This window comes from Gouania willdenowi, chromosome 4 (assembly GCF_900634775.1).
Source record: "Gouania willdenowi chromosome 4, fGouWil2.1, whole genome shotgun sequence".
Lineage (NCBI taxonomy): Eukaryota > Metazoa > Chordata > Actinopteri > Blenniiformes > Gobiesocidae > Gouania > Gouania willdenowi.
This window is the reverse complement of record NC_041047.1, coordinates 18,853,521-18,876,215: the sequence shown is the minus strand read 5'-3', so window position 1 is coordinate 18,876,215 and position 22,695 is coordinate 18,853,521. Positions and strand designations below refer to the sequence as shown.

At 42.8% G+C, this 22,695-nt stretch overlaps 1 protein-coding gene across 1 annotated transcript; it reads right to left on the bottom strand.

Annotated features, from left to right (window-relative positions):
* Window positions 1-4,247: 4,247 nt before the first annotated feature.
* sin3b (SIN3 transcription regulator family member B) lies at window positions 4,248-22,482 on the bottom strand. The gene is made up of 19 exons (XM_028444027.1): window positions 22,324-22,482; window positions 19,211-19,317; window positions 17,695-17,848; window positions 15,532-15,900; window positions 14,663-14,818; window positions 14,355-14,483; window positions 14,142-14,231; window positions 13,910-14,028; window positions 13,468-13,681; window positions 13,207-13,323; window positions 12,857-13,095; window positions 10,561-10,744; window positions 8,878-9,739; window positions 8,589-8,758; window positions 7,922-8,095; window positions 7,045-7,137; window positions 6,864-6,958; window positions 5,506-5,704; window positions 4,248-5,417 (listed from the first exon to the last, which is right to left on the bottom strand). The coding sequence occupies exons 1-19, from the start codon at window positions 22,444-22,446 to the stop codon at window positions 5,181-5,183; spliced, it is 3,831 nt and encodes a 1,276-aa protein (XP_028299828.1). The 5' UTR covers window positions 22,447-22,482; the 3' UTR covers window positions 4,248-5,180.
* Window positions 22,483-22,695: the final 213 nt, after the last annotated feature.

Here is a 22,695-nt window from a genome sequence, read left to right as displayed (position 1 = left end):
CAGGTGACGGGTCCGACTAAGAGTGGTTCAATAGCCATATATGTATATTAAAAAACAAAGGCAGTTCACGTCGCCCGGATTGGCGCTACCGGGGCCCCACCCTGGAGCCAGGCCCGGGGTTGGGGCTCGAGTGCGAGTGCCTGGTGGCCGGGGCTTTGCCCACGGGCCCCGGCCGGGCAGAGCCCGAAAGGACGACGTGGGCCCGCCCTCCCGTAGGCCCACCACCCGCAGGAGGGATCATGTGAGGCCGGTGCAGTGTGGATTGGGCAGTCGTCCAGGGTGGGGGCCTTGGAGATCTGATCCCCAGCTACAGAAGCTAGCGTTAGGGACGTGGAATGTCACCTCTCTGGTGGGGAAGGAGCCTGAGCTTGGGTGCAAGGTGGAGAAGTTCGGACTAGATATAGTCGGTTTCACCTCGACACATAACAAGGGCTCTGGAACCAGTCTTCTCGACAGGGGTTGGACTCTCTTCTACTCTGGAGTTGCCAATGGTGAGAGGCGCCGCGCCGGGGTGGCTATACTTCTTGCCCCCCGACTTAGTGCCTGTATGTTGGAGTTTACCCCGGTAGACGAGAGGGTAGCCTCCCTCCGCCTTCGGGTGGGGGGACGGATCATGACTGTTGTTTGTGCCTATGGGCCAAACAGCAGCTCGGAGTATCCACCCTTCTTGGATTCCTTAGAGTACTGGAGAGTGCTCCTTCTGGGGATTCCCTCGTTCTGCTGGGGGACTTCAACGCTCACGTTGGCAGCGACAGTGAGACCTGAAGGGGTGTGATTGGGAGGAACAGCCCCCCTGATCGGAACCCGAGCGGTGTTTTGTTGTTGGACTTCTGTGCTCGTCACAAATTGTCCATAACAAACACCATGTCCAAGCTGATGATCGACTTCGTAGTCGTGTCATCGGACTTGCGGCCGCATGTCTTGGACACTCGGGTAAAGAGAGGGGCAGAGCTGTCAACTGATCACCACCTGGTGGTAAGTTGGCTCCGATGGCGGGGGAGGATGCCGGTTAGACCTGGCAGACCCAAACGTATAGTGAGGGTCTGCTGGGAATGCCTGGCAGAGTCTCCCGTCAGAAGGAGCTTCAACTCCCACCTCCGGGAAAACTTCAACCATGTCTCGGAGGAGGCGGGGGACATTGAGTCCGAGTGGGCCATGTTCCGTGCCTCTGTTGCGGAGGCGGCTGATCAGTGCTGTGGTCGCAAGGTAGTCTGTGCCTGTCGTGGTGGCAATACCCGAACCCGTTGGTGGACACCGGGGGTGAGGGATGCCGTCAAGCTGAAGAAGGAGTCCTACCGGGCCTTTTTGGCCTGTGGGACTCCGGAGGCAGCAGACAGGTACCGATGGGCCAAGCGAAGTGCAGCTACGGCGGTCGCCGAGGCAAAAGCCCGGACATGGAAGGAGTTTGGCGAGGCCATGGAGACCGACTTCCGGACGGCCTCGAAGAGATTCTGGACCACTATCCGGCATCTCAGGAGAGGGAAGCAGTGCACCGTCAACACTATGTATGGTGCGGATGGTGCTCTGCTGACTTCGACTCGAGACGTTGTGGATCGGTGGGGGGAATACTTCGAAGACCTCCTCAATCCCACCGACACGCCTTCCAATCAGGAAGCAGGGCCCAGGGACCCGAGAGTGGGCTCTCCTATCTCTAGGGCTGAGGTTGCCGAGGTGGTTAAAAAGCTCCTCGGTGGCAGGGCTCCGGGGGTGGATGAGATCCGCCCGGAGTTCCTCAAGGCCCTGGATGTTGTGGGGCTGTCATGGCTGACACGACTCTGCAACATCGCGTGGACATCGGGGGCAGTGCCTCTGGATTGCCAGACCGGGGTGGTGGTCCCCCTTTTTAAGAAGGGGGACCAGAGGGTGTGTTCCAATTATAGAGGGATCACACTTCTCAGCCTCCCCGGTAAGGTCTATTCAGGGGTACTGGAGAGGAGGGTCCGCCGGATAGTTGAACCTCGGATTCAGGAGGAGCAATGTGGTTTTCGTCCTGGCCGTGGAACTGTGGACCAGCTCTACACCCTCAGCAGGGTCCTTGAGGGGTCATGGGAATTTGCCCAACCAGTCCACATGTGTTTTGTGGACCTGGAAAAGGCATTTGACCGTGTCCCTCGGGGATTCCTGTGGGGGGTCCTCCGGGAGTATGGGGTATCGAACCTCCTGATAGGAGCTGTTCATTCCCTGTATGACCGGAGTCAGAGTCTGGTCCGCATTGCCGGCAGTAAGTCGAAATCGTTTCCGGTGAGGGTTGACTCCGCCAGGGCTGCCCTTTGTCACCGATTCTGTTCATAACTTTTATGGACAGAATTTCTAGGCGCAGTCAGGGCGTTGAGGGGTTCCGGTTCGGGGGCCTCAGTATTGCATCACTGCTTTTTGCAGATGATGTGGTCCTGTTGGCTCCAACATACCGTGACCTTCAACTCTCACTGGATCGGTTCGCAGCAGTGTGAAGCGGCCGGAATGAGAATCAGCACCTCCAAATCCGAGTCCATGGTTCTCGACCGGAAAAAGGTGGAGTGCCTTCTCCGGGTTGGAGATGAGGTTCTGCTCCAGGTGGAGGAGCTCAAGTACCTCGGGGTTTTGTTCACGAGTGAGGGAAGGATGGAGCGAGAGATCGACAGGCGGATTGGTGCGGCGTCTGCATTGATGCGGAGTCTGCACCAGTCCGTCATTGTAAAAAGGGAGCTGAGCCAAAAAGCGAAGCTCTCTATTTACAGGTCGGTCTACGTTCCAACCCTCACCTATGGTCATGAACTTTGGGTCATGACCGAAAGAACAAGATCACGGGTACAAGCGGCCGAAATGAGTTTCCTCCGTAGGGTGGCTGGGCTCTCCCTTAGAGATAGGGTGAGAAGCTCAGTCATTCGGGAGGGGCTCAAAGTAGAGTCGCTGCTCCTCCGCATCGAGAAGAGCCAGATGAGGTGGCTCGGGCACCTAATGCCCTGAACGCCTCACTAGGGAGGCTTCAGGGCACGCCCCTCCGGAAGGAGGCCCCGGGGAAGACCCAGGACACGCTGAAGAGACTATGTCTCTCGGCTGGCCTGGGAACGTCTCGGGGTCCCCCCGGAAGAGCTGGAGGAAGTGGCCGGGGAGAGGGAAGTCTGGGCCTCCCTACTGAGGATGCTGCCCCCGCGACCCGAAAACGGCTAAGCGGGAGAAGATGGATGGATGGACATATTTCTAGGATGAGGTTGGTCAGTGGCTTGCATATCAAATACATGTGGAATTGCAAACTAGGGCCCAATAATGTTGAGATTGCTGGTTTCCCTAATTATGATCTACAGCCCACTGGAGATCAAACTGGTCCATGTTTGGCCCCTGAACTAAACTGAGTTTAATACATGTGGTCGTAGGCTTCATTAGTGTTTGGGACATCTGCAGGTGAACACTTAGTTAGGACTGGGAAATATATATAGATCAAAGATATATCAAGTTTTCCATCTTGGTGATATAGAGAATTAGAATATAACTTTATTTTATTGTATATTTTGTATTAAAATACTCGTTTCCGGAGTCGCTGCTTCCACTACTTCTCAGAACAGTATTAAAAGCACAGTTAGATGATTTCTCAGCGCATCCTAACCCAGACCTTCCCCTAAACAAGCCACACTACAGAACTCACTCACACGTGCTGTCCCTTACAGGAAAAATAAGCCAAAAGTGACATATTGTGCAGCTGTTTGTTACTAAATGTCCCTGTGTGGCATTTTGCATCAGCAAATTTAACCTGGAATTGTCTTTCTGGTCAGACTTTATTGAGTTAAAAAATATCAAGATTTAAATCGTATATCGCTATTTTAAGAAATAATATTGAGATATTCATTTTATCCATATTGCCCCGCTCTACACTGTTATAATTTGCTACACAAATGTTTTGGTTTCTTCTTAAATTCTTCCTGAGCAACGATACTGACAGTGTTTTGGTGAATATTTCACTCAGAATCAAACTGAACTAAAGATGCAAATGAATCGTTCCTTCTGCACTTGTTCAACCTGTTTAAAATCACAGCGACCTGAAAGAGAAGACAGGTTCAACACTAAATGAGTCACCAGTCCAACATGTGCTCAGCCACTCAGGGAACAAACACAGAGGCGCTAATGCTAACACTAACCTAAGGTAACCTGGATACAGCTGGAACGCCAGGAGAACCTTTTCAGGGAAAAATACAAATTCATTAAAATGAATGTGGTGCCTCACATGTGGATCAACCATCACTAACTGGATATAAACAACCTACCAGTCCGTGTGTAAGAAGATCACAACTAGGTTGTTTATTTTGATAACTGATACAGGATAAATGTTATACATTCTATTTTAACACTGATATTTTACTTTTATTTTCAATGTCAGTATGCAAAAGACAATGCCAAGTAAGCATTTGGTGAAATCATGATATAATACATAATTGGACTCGCTTTAACAATATTAAACCAATTAATTAGGACTCCATGTTGCCCTGGTGATAAATTGTTCAGCTACAACACAAGGAAAGAAAACTACAAAAAATGAACACAGACATCAAGAATTGGCTGACAGCTAACACTTTTAAAGAACCATATGATCTTTAGGTGTATCAATAAACTCCTGTAGATGCATATATAAAAATACAGTGATGTGTATATATATGCACATACAGTCATAATGCAGGTACTAGAGTAGTAGAGCCTGCAGGAGGTCTACTCACTGACAAAATGAAGAAAGCAGGAAACACAAACATCACACACGTTCACCATCATCTCTCCATAGAAACACACAGTAACCAACAAGCTGAAGGCTCTCTGGCTTAACCAGCTAAAAACTACACTTGACCTAAGAAAGAAAAAAAAAAAAAGAAACAGAAAAAAAGCAGACATTCACATTTCTCAAACGAGTCCCATGACCTCTCACTTCTCACCTGATCAACAATCTTTGTCCATTATTTGGAGAGACTTTACCCGAGAAGAGAGAAAGATGAAGATAATGAATTGTGTGGCTGCTGTGGCCCATTTGTCCCAGTGACGGGGGCCCAGTTCAGTCTGTTGGTCCTCATCTCCACATTATCCTCACTGTGGTCTGACCAGTATCTTCATCCAGAAGGAAAAGTGAAAGTGTGCCAGTTGTAGAAAAAACTGCAGCTGGTTGTGTTGCGTGTGCACGTGTGTTCAGAGTCCACGCGCCTCCGCGTGTGCGTCCGTGTTCCTTATGGTGAGGAGGGGGCTTTGCTACTGCTGTAGTGGACCTGGTACCTGTTCACCGTTTGTCCTTTCAGCTCCGTGGACAGACACGTGGTCTTGCAGGGAATCATGTCTTCTTCCTCCTCCCCCATCAGCCAGTTCTGCACCGAGCGCTCCGCCGACGCCGTGACGTGATTGGCCAGCCAGCCCTGGTGCCACTTGTCAAAGCGCTCGTGCTGGCCCGCCGCCACCCTGTGCTGGGACTGTGGAGGACAAGGAGAACGTGTCAGAGCCTCGTTAGTGAGAAACCAGAGAGGATTTGTCACGGTGCTGCTTTAAACACACTCCTACCTTCCTGGCTTTGACCAACGCCCCACGGCGATACATGTAGTCCTCAGAGTTCATCACAAACACCATTTTGTGGGTGTTGAGTTTAAAACGGCAATCCAAGCTTCCGGCACTTTCCACGCCCAGCTGGCGATGCCACTCTCTCCTGCAGCGCATGGCCTCCACCTGACGCACCTGCCAGCGGCGGAAACGACGCAGGTTCCTGAAGAACAAGGCACACGTTTAATATAAAAAAACCATTACAGAGTCACACCAGTTCCTGTTAATTCTGCTGTGTGACACAATAACTGATCTGAGACTTTGAAGCAAAACGTGGCGTTCATAATGCAGTGGTTCTCAACCTGTTCTGGGTCGTGACCACATTTTTAGATCAACACCAGAGACATTTCTTCTCTAGAAATAGTTTTTGATCATGTTTGTTATAATGTGTTACAAATACAAAAAAGTCATGATTAGTGCACAAAGTGACAAGATGCACCACCTCAGATATTTTTAGACTTTTTATTTATTCATTTATAATTTATTTGAACTAAACGATTACGTTCCAACATGCAACACTTTATTTCTCCTAATTTATGCAATTGTTTCATTTTCATTACATTTCACAGAAAATAATCGTCTTAGTATTTTACCAGCTACTAACAAACAACTTTTAACTAATAGTTTAACATTTATAAAATGTGACAATTATGCCATATTTTACAAAAATCTACCTTGTGTTTTTAAAAATTAATTTTATATATATTATATTATTTATAACATTCCACTGATCATACACAAAATCTGCAACACTTAAAACATTTGTCAACGTTTCAGGGAAAATAAAAATTTAAAGATGATAATTTATTACTAAAACTGTAATACGTGCAGCAGTATTTAACTCTATAATCAGCACCAACTACATCAGTCGTACGTACAGTATTTATCTTTGAGAGTTTGAATCCTGGAAGGTAAATCAGATTTTAGATGGAGCTCATTGGTGAGTAGAGCTCCTGAAGGTCCCTCACAAGGTCCATGTGGGCTACCTGGTGTCCACGGGCATCGTGTTGGTGACCCTTGACCTAGATCATATTTTATCACCTCATCAATGAAACATTCAGATTTAATGAATGCAGAAAGGAAATTCCTTGTGCATGGATTCCTGCAGGTTAGTGTGATGTCCTGCATCACATCAGTATGATGACGCGACACCTTTTCTCCATAATGAACTAAACACGGCTTACATATAAACATATGACATCATTAAAAACAGCAGAAATACGTCAGACTAAATTCAGGAGCATTAAAGGAAAGTAATTTTTAAAGAATTGACTTTTAATCTCTGAATAGTAAACCATTAGCTGAGTGAGCTGATGTCTCACCTGGGTAGAAACACAGGTTTAAAGAAGTATCCCTCAGCCTGCGAGCACAGGCTGGACTCAGTTCCTACAAACTGCTCCATGTAACTGGACAGACACTGATGTGAGAGACGGACAGAGCAGAATATTTAATTACACTATTAAACTTTTGTATTAATACTTAATTAAAGAAAGATGCCTTCACCTGAACATCCAGAGGATCGTCTGCCTGGGCCTCCTCAGTGTCCAACAGTTCGATGGTCATGGTCACCTGACTTGTGTTTTGGATAAACATGACCTGATAAAGAAGCATTAACACATCTCATCAAATGAGCTTTGACCTGTGTCACAAAGCAGGTTCAGAACAAATTAGTTTTATTATATCATCACAATAAGTCTTTTCACACTCTGGGGGGTCATAGGTTGAGAGGGATATAAACGTAAACAAGCTTGTTCACTGTTAATATTTCACACCTAACAGCATTTGTAATGTTATACTAGAGATCGTTAGTGTTTATATTATTAATATTACATATATTCAGACTCAAGGAGGGACCAGAGCTTTCTGCTATATATATATATATATATATATATATATATATTTAAAAATCATTTAAATATCTGTCAGACTCGCTGTTTACATCGTCAGCTATGGCGAGTTTATCCCTCTTGCCCTTTGACCTCATGGGCGAGAACTGAACGAGATTTCCGAGTGTGTGAAAAGGCTTATTATAAAGCAAAGTGCTATGGGTAAACAGTGGGTAAACAGTGACGGCATGTATCTCACATATGATCTGGTAAATGAGCACATTTTGCCTTTGAAATGAATCTGTTGTAAACACATGAAGCAAAGAACCAGAGGAGGTTTAACAGATTCAAAGTTGACAAACATAATATGTAATACTCATTTCTACATCATCAGACCCTAATACTACACTTTGCTTTATAATAAGCCTTTTCACACTCTCGGAAATCTCGTTCAGATTTCAAACCTTAGTCCTTTTATTCAAGATAAAATACAACCAAAGTAAAATAAAGATGTATTCTGGTCAAAACAAAGCGTTGAGGCGTTTGTCGCTCACCTTGAAGCAGTTTTCTTCAGCCATGACCCTCTCAGATTTCCACTGGTAACTGGTCTCCCACGCCGCTCTCACACACTGTGACGACAGGTTTCCTCCTGCTGCTCCACGTTTCCTCTCAGCCAGGTAAAGATCCACCACCTGGAGACACACCTCGTCGCTCACCAGGTGCTGCAGCTGGAGTTAAAGAACATGTGGTTAGATCACGTGTCAAAACTCAAGGCTCGAGGGACAAATCCGGCCCTTTAAAACATTCAAATCGGTCCGCAGGGGAAAGTGAAAATGACTGAGAAAACAGTATAAATCACAGATATCTCAGTAGGTTTGCAAAGGGTGTAAAAATATTTTTCCTCTGAAATTGTTGAAGAAAATTTTTAAAATCCTGTTAAATCCTCAAATTATTTGACAAGATTTTCCAAAATCAAATAAATATAGTCACTACCTGTCACCAAATGCTTGGATATTGTCAGTGCCTTATATACTCTACATACATACTTTCATATAATTTATACATAAAAATGCAAAGTAGTAGTAATATTGTAATTTTTCAAATCCCAAACTCTGTTTGCCACTTGAGATCAAACTTATCCTTATTTGGCCCCTGAACTAAAATGAGTGACACCCCTGGTTTAGATCATAGAGGCATGAATCAAAGATGATCTTCTCTCACCTGCCGGATGATGTTGTGGATGACTTTGTCGATGGTGAAGCCGATGTAAGCGTAGATGGTGAACATTTCCCGCAGAGTGTCTTCGTACTGGTTGGAGTCCAGGTTTCCATCCAGCAGGCTGCGCACCATGTCCAGGAAGGCTGGGTAGTACTCCTCTAACTCCACCTCACCTGAGCAGGTAAAGGGACCACAGGTGTGTCACTAATCAGCACATTACACATATTACACATCACAGTTCATCATGAAATGATTAGTGACTGTATCTGGTGAGACCAGTATGTGAACCTACTGGGCTGTTTGAGGCGTAGCTCCATGGCCAGGTCACATGCCTTCTCCCTGCGGCCCTCAGCCATCAGGAGCCTCTCTCGGCTCTGCTCGGCCCGGTGCTCCAACAGCTGACGCTCAGCTTGTCTGTAAACCCTCAGCAGCCGTGAGCACAAAGTCTGATGCAGCCGCAGGAAGAAGTACCAGTTGTTGTTGACGTAGTAAAGGTTGTAGACCCCATCCAGTTCCTTCTGGTGCTCTGCTTCGGGGTCCCGTAGGTCCACCTTCTCTAATGCTGCTGAAGGCCCCGTCTCTGTGGGTACAGGTCCAGTGCTGGAGGCAGCTGGCCCAGCAGGCTGGCTCATGGCACTGGTGGTGATGGTGGAGGAGGCCTCTGGGTCAGCAGGCTGAGGTGGACTGCAGCGCCGCCTCCTGGACTCACCGTTTAAATGCTGCTGTGGTTGTGACTGGCTCTGAGACTGGGCAGACTGGGCCTGAGACTGACTCCCTGTGGCAGCTGCTCCCGATGCATTAGTAGAATTAGCGTTTACGCTCCCACCTGAAGCTGCACCACCTCCTCCTCTTTCTCCACCCTCCTCTGGCTCCGCCTCCTCATCAGTCCAATCTTCAGTGTCACTGAGCTCACCGCGCCGGGAGAAGAACAGGTCGGGGACAAAGTGCTGGATGATGCGTTTGATGTGGTCCTTGTCGTCCTTGTGGATGGTGGGCTGACGTTTGACGTGGTAGATGATGAGCGACGCAGCGTCCTCGAGGATCTGCTTATCCTCGTAAGTGAACACCATGTGAGGCTCACTGGTTGTGGCCGAACCAGAACCGTTACGGCCTTGTTGGCCAACTCCACCTTCCTCTGTGCTCTGCTCCTGACGCTGTGGGGAGAAAAAAACGTAGACTTCATAAACTTGGCATTGAGTCAAGATCCCATAATCTGATCAAAACTAAAATTAGGAAATTCCTTAAAAAAGTTTTAGTTTACAGTATTACCGCCCAAGCCTAGTGTTGACATTTAATGGCAATAGATAAGTGGTTCTTAAACTCGAGCACCCCTAGGGGTACAGGAGCACATTGCAGGGGGTATTCGGAAAGATTTACGAATTAATTTAAAAACAATCAGGAAATATTCCTAGTTCTTTTTTAATGTATATTTTGAACAAATTCACCACAAACTAACAATTAAACCATTGCTTAATAAAGAACTATATTTTCATGTAATTTTTAAAACATTATTATTTCATGCTGTAGAGGCCATTTTACCACACTTCTGACAATAGGAGACAATAATTCGCTATTCTAAATTTGTAGATTAAGCTATATATTAGGGAACCAATGTTGGAGACACAGTTGGGGGTTTGGGAGAAAATGAAAAAGCATACGAAATTATGGATAGGGTACTTATGATATAAAGAAGTGGTACACATGATTTGACCAAAATGCAAAGGGGGTACACGGAAGAAAAAAGATTGGGAACTACTGAGATAGATGATCAGTCCTTTGGATGTTCAGAGGGATTTAAAGTCTTAAAAAGCACTTTTAATTAGACAATAACAATTCAAAGGTTAAACCGTCAGTAAATGCCCTTTCTAGCTGTAACTGTAAATCTGTGAAGAAATGTTTGTGTTTTAACCAAAAACCTAATTTGTGATTTAAAAATGCTACAAACATGTAATATAACATTTCAAAAAGCTTTTACCTCATCGTAAACACTTTCAATCTCATTGAGAAGACTCTTGGAGCGCAGGGCTTTCATGTCGTTCTGTTTGAAGTTGACTCCTTGGTGGTCGAGGGACTTCAGGTAGGCCTTCTCGTACTGCTCCCTCCAAATCTTATTGAAGCCTTGTTGAGCCTCTCTCCACTCCTCCTCTTTAGCTTTTAGCCTGGAGAGAACATCAACAACTTTCATACTAAAACCCCAATATGGTAGAGAACATACATGATCGCATTAATCAGTAATCAATGTGTTTTTTTCTTACGAATGCACATTTTATAAAGCAATACTGCACCCTTTAAATTCAAATCTTTTTCTGGACAACAATCAACTTCATGAATTCACAAACACTTACAAATACTATAGAATATTGTATCGCTCAAATCCCTACAATGTTAATGGAAACACAAAAACAAAGGAGCGGTAGAATTCGTGTACCTTTCGTTCTTTGGTTATTCCGTTTTAAAACCTAATCAATATAACAACAAAGTGGTTATTTTGTTTTACTGATTTAAAACCTAAACAAAAACACAGAAAAACCAGATAAGCAGCGTTTTTGTGTTTTTTTTTGTGGGGATTTTTTTTATTAACTTGTTCTGTTTATGTGACGGGGAAATTAGAGCGAGAACTGAAGTCCGCCGCACCACCTGCCCAGATCTTGGACCAGGTCTCCACACACAATAGGACTGTTAAGGATTTATTTCAGCAGTTTTCTGGTCCTGCTCCTGTTTTCATTCAGTGTGTGGATGTTTTAGCTCGTAAAAAGCTGCTCACATTTATGTTTTGTTTCGCAGTGTTACGGTCCAAATGGTATCCAAATAAACTGGTGACTGACTATAAACTGTGAGGCTGGTGTGAGGAACAATAGATGTTGTAGATGAACTTCTACCATTTGACACTTTTGCAAAAACAATTATAGCTTTTTTGAGGGCAGTAAAATTTTTATTTTGCACATTATAAATACTGCTAACAGCAGCCGTCAACACACAGAAGTTGATCACAAAAAACAAGGAGCACCAGTAGATTCATTACACTACCTCTGGTTCCACATATCATGTGCATGTTTTACGTAACATCCATTTTTTGGTTTTGATTGATTTATGTATTAATAACGTTTTAATTCACCAGTAATGCGACTTATGTGTTGCTTCTTTTTATGTCCGGACAGGGAGCAAAAGTCTGCCCAGTCACCAGTTTATCTGGATACTATTTGGACCATAACACTGTTTGGTAAAGTTTGCAGATATTCACAAATTCAGACATCCAGTATCAATAACCCTTTAATGAAACATCATCGACACAGAAATTACACCTCTGCTAACGGTGTGAGGTGGAAAACATGCTATAAGATCATTTTTTATCAAACGCAGCAGAGTAAAATTCCTCTGTCGGTCATTCTGTGTGCACACATGGTGAGATTAAAACATGAAGCTCTCGTCCTAGTTTTCCCGTAAATATCCAAATATCACACAAACAGAACCAGATTTATTTTAAAACAAAAAAAACGCTGCTTGTTTGGTTTTTGGTTTTTCTGTTTTCCTGTTTCTAAATTACTAAAACAAAAACCAATCATTTTTTAGATTTTGTTTTGAAACGAAATAACCAAAGAACCAAGGGTACACAGATTCGTCGGGCATGTACATTGATCCAAAAACCGTTTTGTAGGATTGTTTTTTAAACTGATCCACTACAGATATTTTAACATTTAGAGCCATAACAAAAGAAAAAAAAATTATGATATTTATCAAGAATAAGGATCAATATCCTCCCCAAATCCTAACAATGTTTTTACAAAACTTTTTACGTCACAATTTAGAATGTGAATCTGTTTATTCTAGTATGAAAAACATGCAGGTTGTATATTAAACAATGCTTTAGCTGAAAAACTTCAAAAATACAACAAATACATAAAAATATTAGCAAGTCCCGACCCCTAAAAGTGTATTTCTTTTAACTATACCTTGTTATCATGTCTATATATGTTTTATTAGCATATAGCGACACTGACTGACTCTATAAGTTACCTTATTACAAAGTTCTTTTGACTGCTCAAACTGTTTTGTCAAGCAGAATAATAATAAGAAAAATAGCAACATTAATGATAGTTTGCCAACAATCCATAATGTAATGTTTTTAAGCTAGCACATGACTTTTTACCATGAAGTAAAACAAATGTTGCAATGTGAGCACATGTACAAAGTCGCACCAAGTTTGAAATATTCTTCCCTCCATTTGCACATAAGAAGAACTTTTTTATAATACAGAAAGATAAAGATCTCACCTCTTCAGGACCACAGGCACAGCAGTTGCAGGACTCCTCTTCAGGCCCTCAATGATCTCTGGGGCCTTGTCGCCATAGATACGATACACAGCCCGGCGCTGGATGACCTCAGAGGTCCCACCCAGACAATCATCTAATCTGAAGCGGCCCTGGTCCTCTGGCGACAGGCGGGACAGCTTCTTTTGGACGCTCTCTAGCACACGGATGGTGGCCAAGTTTGTCTCCAGGACAACATCCAACTGTAATTGTTACAGACAGAATGTTTTCAAGTTTGTATACACAAACATGCTGCTCATAACAGATTAAAAACATTCATGTTAATTAGGATGACATTATGATGTTATTTGCACCTCAAACCGTTCGTCCTCACAGCGATGCAGCTGTTCTTCATATGGAGTCTTCTTAGAGCTGACAAAGGTGGAGTCTTCTGACCAGGAAGGGAATGACACCCAGGTGTCATTTAATACCTACACAACAGCAACAAAATGTAGTTAAATGAGACAGGATTCATTCCACACGTTCAACATATTGACAAGTATATATATAGGACAGAATACAGTCATTTCGTGACACTTCCCCATGGTAAAATGGAAGTGTTCATAAGTTCATACCTCTTTGCAGAGGGCCGTGCGCCCGCTACACTTAGGTTGCTGATAGGTCTTGGGCAGTGCTCTGTAGCTGGATCCAAGGCGCTTGCAGGAGGCATAATCCACCTCCCTGCCTCCTCCCCCTTCCATGTAACGATCCGAAAGCCCCGACACAGCATGAGAGAGCTCTTTGTCCCCCAGAAATGACTTGAATTGTGAGTACAGTTCAGGAAACTTCCTGCAAGAACAAGAGTGAAATCTTAGATCATACAATCTACCAAAAAAGAAAAATTCCCAGCCACGTTTAAATTCAACATTGAAAAGTTCTTATAATCACCAACATGTTTTATTTTGGAGTCATTAATGTACTTCCACTTAGAGAGTCATTTAACGTTCTTCCAAAAAAGTAATTTCACACATTTATTTAGCACACAGATTCCTTTCAATCATCTTTCCGTCCACTCACCCCAGGAAAGGAGTGACGAGCTGAAGCAGCTCAGCTCCAGAAACGACCTCTTGATTGAACAAGGCAATGCAACGCAGGAAGTTCTCATAGACTTCTTGGCTTTTAAACAGGCGACGAACCTAAATCACCAACAGATTGTAAAACAAATACTTAAATAGCATTCAACAAAAGCAAGAAGAGACCATGTTTAGTGACATGTGCAAAGAAAGATTTAAAATGATAAACACTTCACCTTATCAAAGAAGGAAAACTCTCTTAGGACGCCATGTTTGCCGACTGAAGCAAAGGACTGATCTTTGGTACAGGAATACTTCATTTTTTTCTAAGAGAAAGAAGAAACCCATTCTAAACAAAATCCTCTATATTCAAGCGCTGCAGCTCCAAATGTGGAGTGAGGCTTGAACGGATTCATGTTTGACAGAACAAAGGCAAGGTGGGCCTTTACCTTGAGTAGTGGGGACATGTGCTGCAGCAGTATCGGCCTGGGTCGCTTCTTGTTCTGTTTCGCTAAAGCGTCGTCATCATCCGTCCGCTTTAACTGCTCCTTCCCTCCAGTCAGTGAACTCCCTGTGAACTGCAAGTGAAGAAGAGACAAGAAAAACAATAAGAATATTCTACCATCTAAAAAACAATCAATGAATTGATTGAAACTATTTTTGACACGAGAGGTAAAATAATATGTAAATGTTTTAATAGTCCAATGACTATTGTGTTCTAGTCAAATGAGCAGCTGGTCATTGTTGCTCCACATACCAGTGATCGCTTTGCATCAGGCAAGAATTGACCAAACTCAGCCAGTAGGTCTTCCTGTCCCTTAAAGAGGCTGGCAACTTTAGAAAACACCTCATCTTCAGTCATCCCGCTGCTGCCTCGGCTTCCTCGACTCTCTTTCACCTCCAGCTGCTCCTTCTGGAAAAATGATGGAGGAAAAAAATATTGAATGAAAATGATTGTAGAGACGGCAAGGCAAATTTAAATTCAGATACATGTGGTCAGTAACAATGAGCACAAGGACAGGGAAATTGTCCTGTAAAAATTTAGCAATAACTTGTTTTTCTGTCAAATTTGACTTTGAAAGCACAGAAGACACTTTAGTGCAGGGGTGTCAAACTCATTTTTAGTTCAGGGGCCAAAATACAGAGCAGTTTGAGCTTAAATGGGCCACAGAGCAAAGTCAACATTCATGTGCCCTTGTTTGCATTCCACCTATAAATGATATATAAAATGATAAAGTATGTGAGTATATCAGTCCCGGCAGATTTGGGGAAATTTTGTAGAATAATTTCGGAAAATTTGCCAGATTTTGGAAAAATGTAAAGTTCTTTCAACAATCTGAGATTAAAAATGACTGCAGTCATGATATAAGAACTGGAAAGTTGAGCTCTACCAATGTTCTGGATTTTTGTATTTGGAGGGGCTGAGATATCTACAACTGAATTAGTTTGTCATTTACAAAATCAAGTTTTTTTCTGTCATTTTTACTTTCTCGAGCAGGCCGAATCTGATGCTTTAAAGGGCCGGATTTGGTCCCCGGACCTCGAGTTTGACAGATTGCTTAAGAGACTATGGTGATTCATTCTTGCTAAAACAGTTTAGCTTTAATCCACTTGGTGACACAGTACCTGGTATGTATGAAGGATTTCTAGGAAGGCTCTGTAGATTTCTGGGTGATCCAAAAATCGGTTTTTAATCTTGTTTACGTAGCTGATGGCACTATCAAACTCTACGGGGCTGGTCTCTGAGGCTGGGGGCGACACGGAGGAGGAGGTGGTGGCCTGGTTCTGGCTCTCTCTGCTCGTCAGAGGAAGGGAGAGTCTGGGTGGGGGCTCTGGAGGTCCTGCTGAGGTCGAGGAAGATACTGACTCTGCTGAGGCTCCCCTGGTTTCACTGGTTTGAGCAGATGCTGCTTCACTCCGAACAGCAGAGGCACTACCAGAGGACGAGGCTACTACAGGGGTGGTGGGCGTCTTCCCCAGCAGACCCGGGGACACCTGTGTACAAGAGCAAAGAGATGATCAATGGATGACCAACACTGATGGACAAAATGATGGTTTCTACAGCTTCTGCATTTCATTTAGTCCAATGTTTGGAACGTGCTCCACTGCAGCATAGAACATGGATTGCTGCAGCACAATATTTGATGTGTTGCCTTTCAGCAGCCACGCTCTCTTTTTTTGTTTGCGCTCAGAAATTGGATTCTTTGACCCTCAGGTCTTTTATGCTAGCGTTTAGCTACACTGCCTTTAGTCTCCTCTTTAACTTTTGTTTTCTTATTTCTGTACAATGCAGCCAGAGACCAAGAAGCAAACACACTTCCACCAGAGGGCTATAATGTGCATGTATATTGAAAGAGAAGATGAAAAAGTGGGACAAAGAGAGTAGTTAAAGGTTATTTACAGTATTTTGAAACACCAAGACATTACTTGTTGAATGAAATGTTTCTCAATTTTATCATATTAACCTTTTATGAAGCACTAAATGGCTTAATCATACTTACATATTACAAAAGTAAAAGTACCATCATAAATACTGTGTATAAAGTTACTGGCCTTAGTTACAACAAATTCAAATGTAATGAAAACCTTCACTATCCTATAGGCGTGAAATGTTGCCAATCCCACATTAAAAATAAAACATTTTAATTTACAGAACAGCATAACATCACATTAAAGGAGAATCATTTGAACTCGATGACAGCAGTTACAGATCAATTATGGTACCGACACAGCACAGAATATAATGTAATATAAAACTTAGGGATAGAAAAGTGCTGAGCGTTCATTAATAGCAGACAATTATTCTATTTCAAATCAATTCACACTCAATAAAGCGCAAGAAAATTGCTTTCACTCTTTTTTGACTTAGTTTATAAAAATGACTAAGAGACACCCATCAACTCAAAGGTCTTTAAAGGGGTGATGGGAATTGAATTCCTTTTACCTTCACAAGAAAATCAAACACTGAATAGTACACACAGTTGGCATCAGGTGTTGGATCCTTTATTTAAAGAAAAGCTCTCAGGTCTTTAGAAAAGGAACTATATCTAATATAATCATTTACTATAATAATACGGCTTAAATAATCATCCAACGAACACACATCCTACACTCTAGTCAATTTAAAGCTCAAAGTCTGCAGACCACAGGGCTTGACATTAATGCTTGCTATTGGCAGTTTGAAGTTATAGTGAGGAAAGCTATCATTGTCCTCAACTTGGCCAAAATAGCAAGTCCAACAAAAATTATCATATTGATACCTTGGTCGGAGGGGAGACACCGGGCCGGGTTTAACCCAAACGCTGTCTGTTTGCCACGCCCCCGGCTATGAGAGCAGTGTGTGTGTGTGTGTGTGTGTGTGTGTGTGTGTGTGTGTGTGTGTAGGCGCTTGTTTTGTTGATTGGGCCGGTGCAGCCGGGTGGTAATCGAGAGTGCATTTGCAAACATACTTGTGAACTAAAGCAGTGAACCCTAGGCCTTACGTGCCACAAACTACTTTTACACACATCACTTTTTCTGCAAACGCAAAAAAAAGTCTGAGTAAAGAGCCATTTGTTTCATTTAAATTTGATTAATAACTTCAGCGATATGCTGTCTGCAGAATTACTTTTTTATGAATAAAATAGACGACTCCACATTGTGAAGCGCTGAATCAGCATTGACCCTCAGAATATTCTAGCTGAGAGGTGACATGGCTTTGAAAAATGTCTAATGATGTTCAGTCAAATAAATCTATAGATCATCTATAAAGAGGACCAAAACATCTGCTTCAGCTGCAACGCTACTTACCACTGTGGTGAACGGGGACTGGAGGAAAGCAACACCATTTTTTGGGACCTCTATCCGATATCCTGGTGGTAGGAAAGCATTGAAGCCCAAAACGAGGTCTGGGTGACCATGAAACAGCTGCGACACGCGGTTTATCACGCCAGGTGTGTCAATGCTGTTGGGAAAACAGAAAGTAATGCTTTAGTATTGCAGTTGACAAAGAAAGTATAAACCAATAGAGTTGAGCGATATGGCCCACAATTCACATTTCGATATTTTTTCTCGAAATATCGATATATCATATGAATCTCGATATTTTTAACTCAATAAATTCTTACCATAATCAATTCTGGGTTAAATTTGCTGATGCAAAATGCCACACAGGCACATTTATTTACAAACAGCTGCACAAAATCAGCCACTTTTGGCTTTTTCTACTGTAAGGGACAGCACGTGTGAGTGAGTTCTGTAGTGGGGCTTCTTTCACTCAGAAATCCTGCTTGTCATACTGTTCTGAGAAGTAGCAAAAGCAGCAACTTCCAAAATGAGTATTTTAATACAAAATAAGCATTGTAATAAAAATATATCAATATTGTGATTTTCTATACCGCCAAAATAGAAAACTCAATATATCTTGAATCAGAATATGTATTAGTGATGTCCCAATACAACTTTTTCATTTACAATATGATACAGATATTGCAGCCTTGCGTATCGGCCGATACCAATACCAGCATGAATCATACATACTTTTTTTTTTTGTGGAACGTTAGAAAATAAGTAACGCCATTTCAAACAGAGAACAATAGTCAGCAACAGTAGATATGAGAAAAACTGACCTATTTATTATAAACCAATTGGTTACATACATTTAACCTTCAACATAATATCTACAGTAATCTACAATTGAATAAAATAAATAAAAAATGAATTGGGGGAAAAAATAATAATAATCAGAGAATCCGAAAATTTGAATCCAATATTCGTTTTCAGGCTAATATCGAACCGATATCCGATATCAATATCGGATTGGGGCAGCGCTAATATGTATATATATTTCTGTTGGAGGCACTCTCCCATGTGGGCCACGGCCCCAAGTGCTCTTACACACCTATATAACACACACACACACACACACACATATATATATATATCATATGTATATACCTCCCAGGCCTCTGGTAGAGGTCTAGTAATATGATATCTTACATACAGTACCAACCCCAAGATTGTGGGACGAGGAAGGCTATGCTATAGACAATAAAAACGGTTAAATTGTAATTACAAAATTATAATATAACCTAATGTAATTACATTAAAATTTTGTACAAAAACAATGAAAAATGAAAAATTAAGGTCGCAACAACAGCAATTTTCCCTGCTGTGCAATTCAATAGGATTCTGTTCAGCAACTGTGATTATTGTTGACTTGCTCATTTAAATTTTAGTTAGTGCTGTTGTACAAAGTGCAAATATAGCCTCATGAACAGGACAAAAAGGGATATATTGTAAAAACACAAATGAAAGTTAATATTACCTCTGTGATTTAAACTCTTTCATGATGTCGAGAAACTTGTTGTATATGCCAGGGTCATTGGCAAAACGAATTTTGACTTGGTCGAGATATGACAGGGCATCTTCAACCTAAAACACAGAGGAGACAGAAAAACATTAATTACAGGACAAAGCAGTTTCTATAAACATGAATCCTGACATCCTGGTGTACTGCTGATGAAATTGGACATTACAAAAAAAAAAAAAAAAAACTGTTTACACATCAGAGCTAATAATAACTTTACCAATCTCTTACATTTCAGGCTGCATCCGATAAATTAAAGGAAAGAACAAATGATTCTCAGTGCAGTGATTAGACCAAGTCAAAGTATAAAAATCTCTCGTCGTATTTTTTTTATGCCTTTAAGTGCCGAGATAACATTCAAAGTTACTAATGAATGACTAAAAGTGAGTCAAATCTTCTTACTAGCTAGTGGAAGTACGGTAAATAGCCATTCAGTTGGCTAACTAGCTACACAGTCTGTCCTTTAGGTCATAATAACGCAGTATTATCTTTAAGTGTTGCGTCTATCTAATATCTGACATACTCCAAAAAGGGCCGAGTCTGCTCAGGATTAATGACAGCAGGCCACCCTTAGTAAACAGGAATTCAGCGAAGCAGTAACCCGAGTGTAGGAATACCATGTTACATTTATCATGTTACTGCAACACTGAAGGAATGAGTAACTGTTTGCTTTGTGAAAGTTGTAACGGATAACTCAAAGTTTAGCAGGATTGTTGCTAGCTCCTTTGTTATACAGAACTACTGTAGCATTACAGCACTGGAATGATGGTCATGCATTTTCTTTAGAATTATAATTACTGAAGACTTTCTCACTGTACAAAATGCAGTGTCTTTGTGCTAAACACACAGGGCAGTGCACTGCATGCTTGCAAACAAATCCTATTTCAAAGACTGCTCCTGAATGTAGTATTAAAATCTTAATTGTTATAACAGCTTCAATATTAGGGACTTTGTCCGCAATGGCTCAAGTTTTGATTTAAGTGGTGGTAAAAATGTGAATGGTGTTGTAACCACAGTTGAGTATAACACTTATTGTGTTATAATACCTAAATAGCGCTGTCAAGAAGGGAGTCGAGGCAACGATTGCCACTAATTTGATACATTCTTTTATTGCCGAATTAATGGATGTTAACCATTAGCAAATTCAAACCTGGCCCTGATAGGTTGACAGAAACCATTTCAATTAGTAATAAATTGGTGAAAATGTTTTTAATTCAATAACGTTACACATTAAGTAGTGTGGCAATGCAAAAAAACTCAGTAGGGATCAGTGGATGCTGAGGCATACAGTGTGGGTAAGGAGCTAAATTTCTGCTGAGTCAGTAACTACAGATATCCAAATTGAATGTGGCCTTCAGATTTGCAAAATAAAAAATAAAAAATTGAGAGCTTTACTGGCGAGCAGCAGCATCTAAGGTTCATCTCACCAAGTGCAACGTAAAATGTCAGTTTCAGCAGTGAGAAGCAGACAAATGGCGGTATGAGTTTGGTCGTGGCCATAGAACAGTGTTTACCTGACCAACACGCCAAGTGTAAAAGCTGAGTTTGTTGTATCTAAGACGACACTACTGTTTTTGGCTATATGTGCTTTATTACAGAGTGGACATTTAAACCCTGGTTGAACCTAGCGACCGAGTCCACCCCTACATGTTGCCAAGCACGGCGAGTAGAGTCAAAAAACCCACAATATGGTTTCAAATCTGGCAACCCAACTCATTCCTGCAAACTGTTGACAAATTTTGGACAATTTCATACCACCAACGTTGTGAGAGAAGTTCTGAGATGGCGTTTTCCTGCTCCAACATTACTTTACACAAGAACTGCAAAGTAATGTCCATAAAGAAAAGGTTGAAAGAGGCGTTGTGGACAAACTTGAGGGGGGAGCACAAAATACATCGAGATATCGCAAGTTAACACGTTTGGAATTACTTGGAGCTGAGATTAGAAGCCAGGCGTAGATATTTAACACCAATTCCTGACCTAACAGATTAATTTTCAGATGATTTGGGAAGTAGAGGCTATGTTAGAGGGCAATTATTAAACCCGTTGGACAATGAAATGCATGTGTTTTGATAGGTGTGGAAAAAGGCTGAGGTTGCAGTAGCTCATATGTGGTTACATATGGGAATGTACAGGTGAGATAGTTATTATCAGAAAGATGAAGCAACATATACATTCACGCTAGTCTGTTCAATTCTCATGTAGTTGATGGGACTCATTGTCAGTACCAGAGCTCAGTGCCATGTTGGGGATAATAGTGGGAGGACGTAGGCAGGACAAGCACACGAGCTGCTCCCATGTACGCCAAAAGTAACGAGTAACGAAACTACTTTTTCCGCCCGCGGTGAAAACGTAGCGTAATGCGTTACTTTCCGCGTTACTGGTAAAGGTAATACGTAGCAGTTACGTATTATTGGCTACACCGTAACAGTTGGACTGGTAAAGGCTGCGACAGAAAGACTGCACACACACACACACACACACCATTGTCACACACCGTCAACATGTAAAGAGGGCTGTTGCAGCTAACATTAGCCAACTGACGACAATATAACTCCAACACAACACTTCCAGCACCTACCCGCGTACGGTTTTACACAATATGTTCGCTCGCAGCTGGTCCCTGGCCAGCAGTGTCGCGTTGGCACAAAGCACCACGGTGTGTTACTGCTCTGCGATAACAAAGACATGTGTAACCAAGCTGCTAATCAGCTGAAGTAGCCGCTGCGCTCCGGGCTAGCCTGGCTGACGTCCTCCACTTTGTTCGGGGTGGCTGTGAAAAAACAGCACAGGAGGAACTTCCCTCAAGCCCAGGTCTGACTGAACGTCTGCAGCTCCGCTTCACACCGTAAATAGGAAAGTAACACAAGCCCCGTGACGTTCACTATCCATTGACAAAACACATCCAAGCTTACATTTTAGTACAGGACTGGTCAGCGGGGAAATACTTTTAATAGATCGCCGAGCTAACTAACGTTAGCCAGCCGCTCCTTTCACAACTCTCGACGGCTTCAGTCACCCGAGCAACAAAATGGTTGAGACTCGCAGGGACTTTTCCCTCGTCCGCTTACCTTCAGTTTCTGGAAGTGCTGCTGCTGCTGTTGTTGCTGCACTTGCTTTTGTGTGATAACATAAGGCTTGTCTTGAATTGGGTTTATTTGCTTGGCGGTGCTGTGCGTCTGGATCTTCGCCATTATCCCGGAGACGGGGGGCTTGAGAGCCACTACCACAGCAACTCAGAAGAAGGGAATCCGTTGCGTGTCCTCCAGTTTTGTTGCTGACCGACCAACCCTCTCTCACGGTCGGGAAGCCAGCCTGGCTGGCCGTGAACCCCCTACTTTGGCTGGCTGGAGAGAGTCGGTGGAGGAGAAAGAAAATGACGGCGAGTCCGGCAGAGTGCAGGCAGATGACATGCACGCTGCTACCAACTACGATCCCGATCA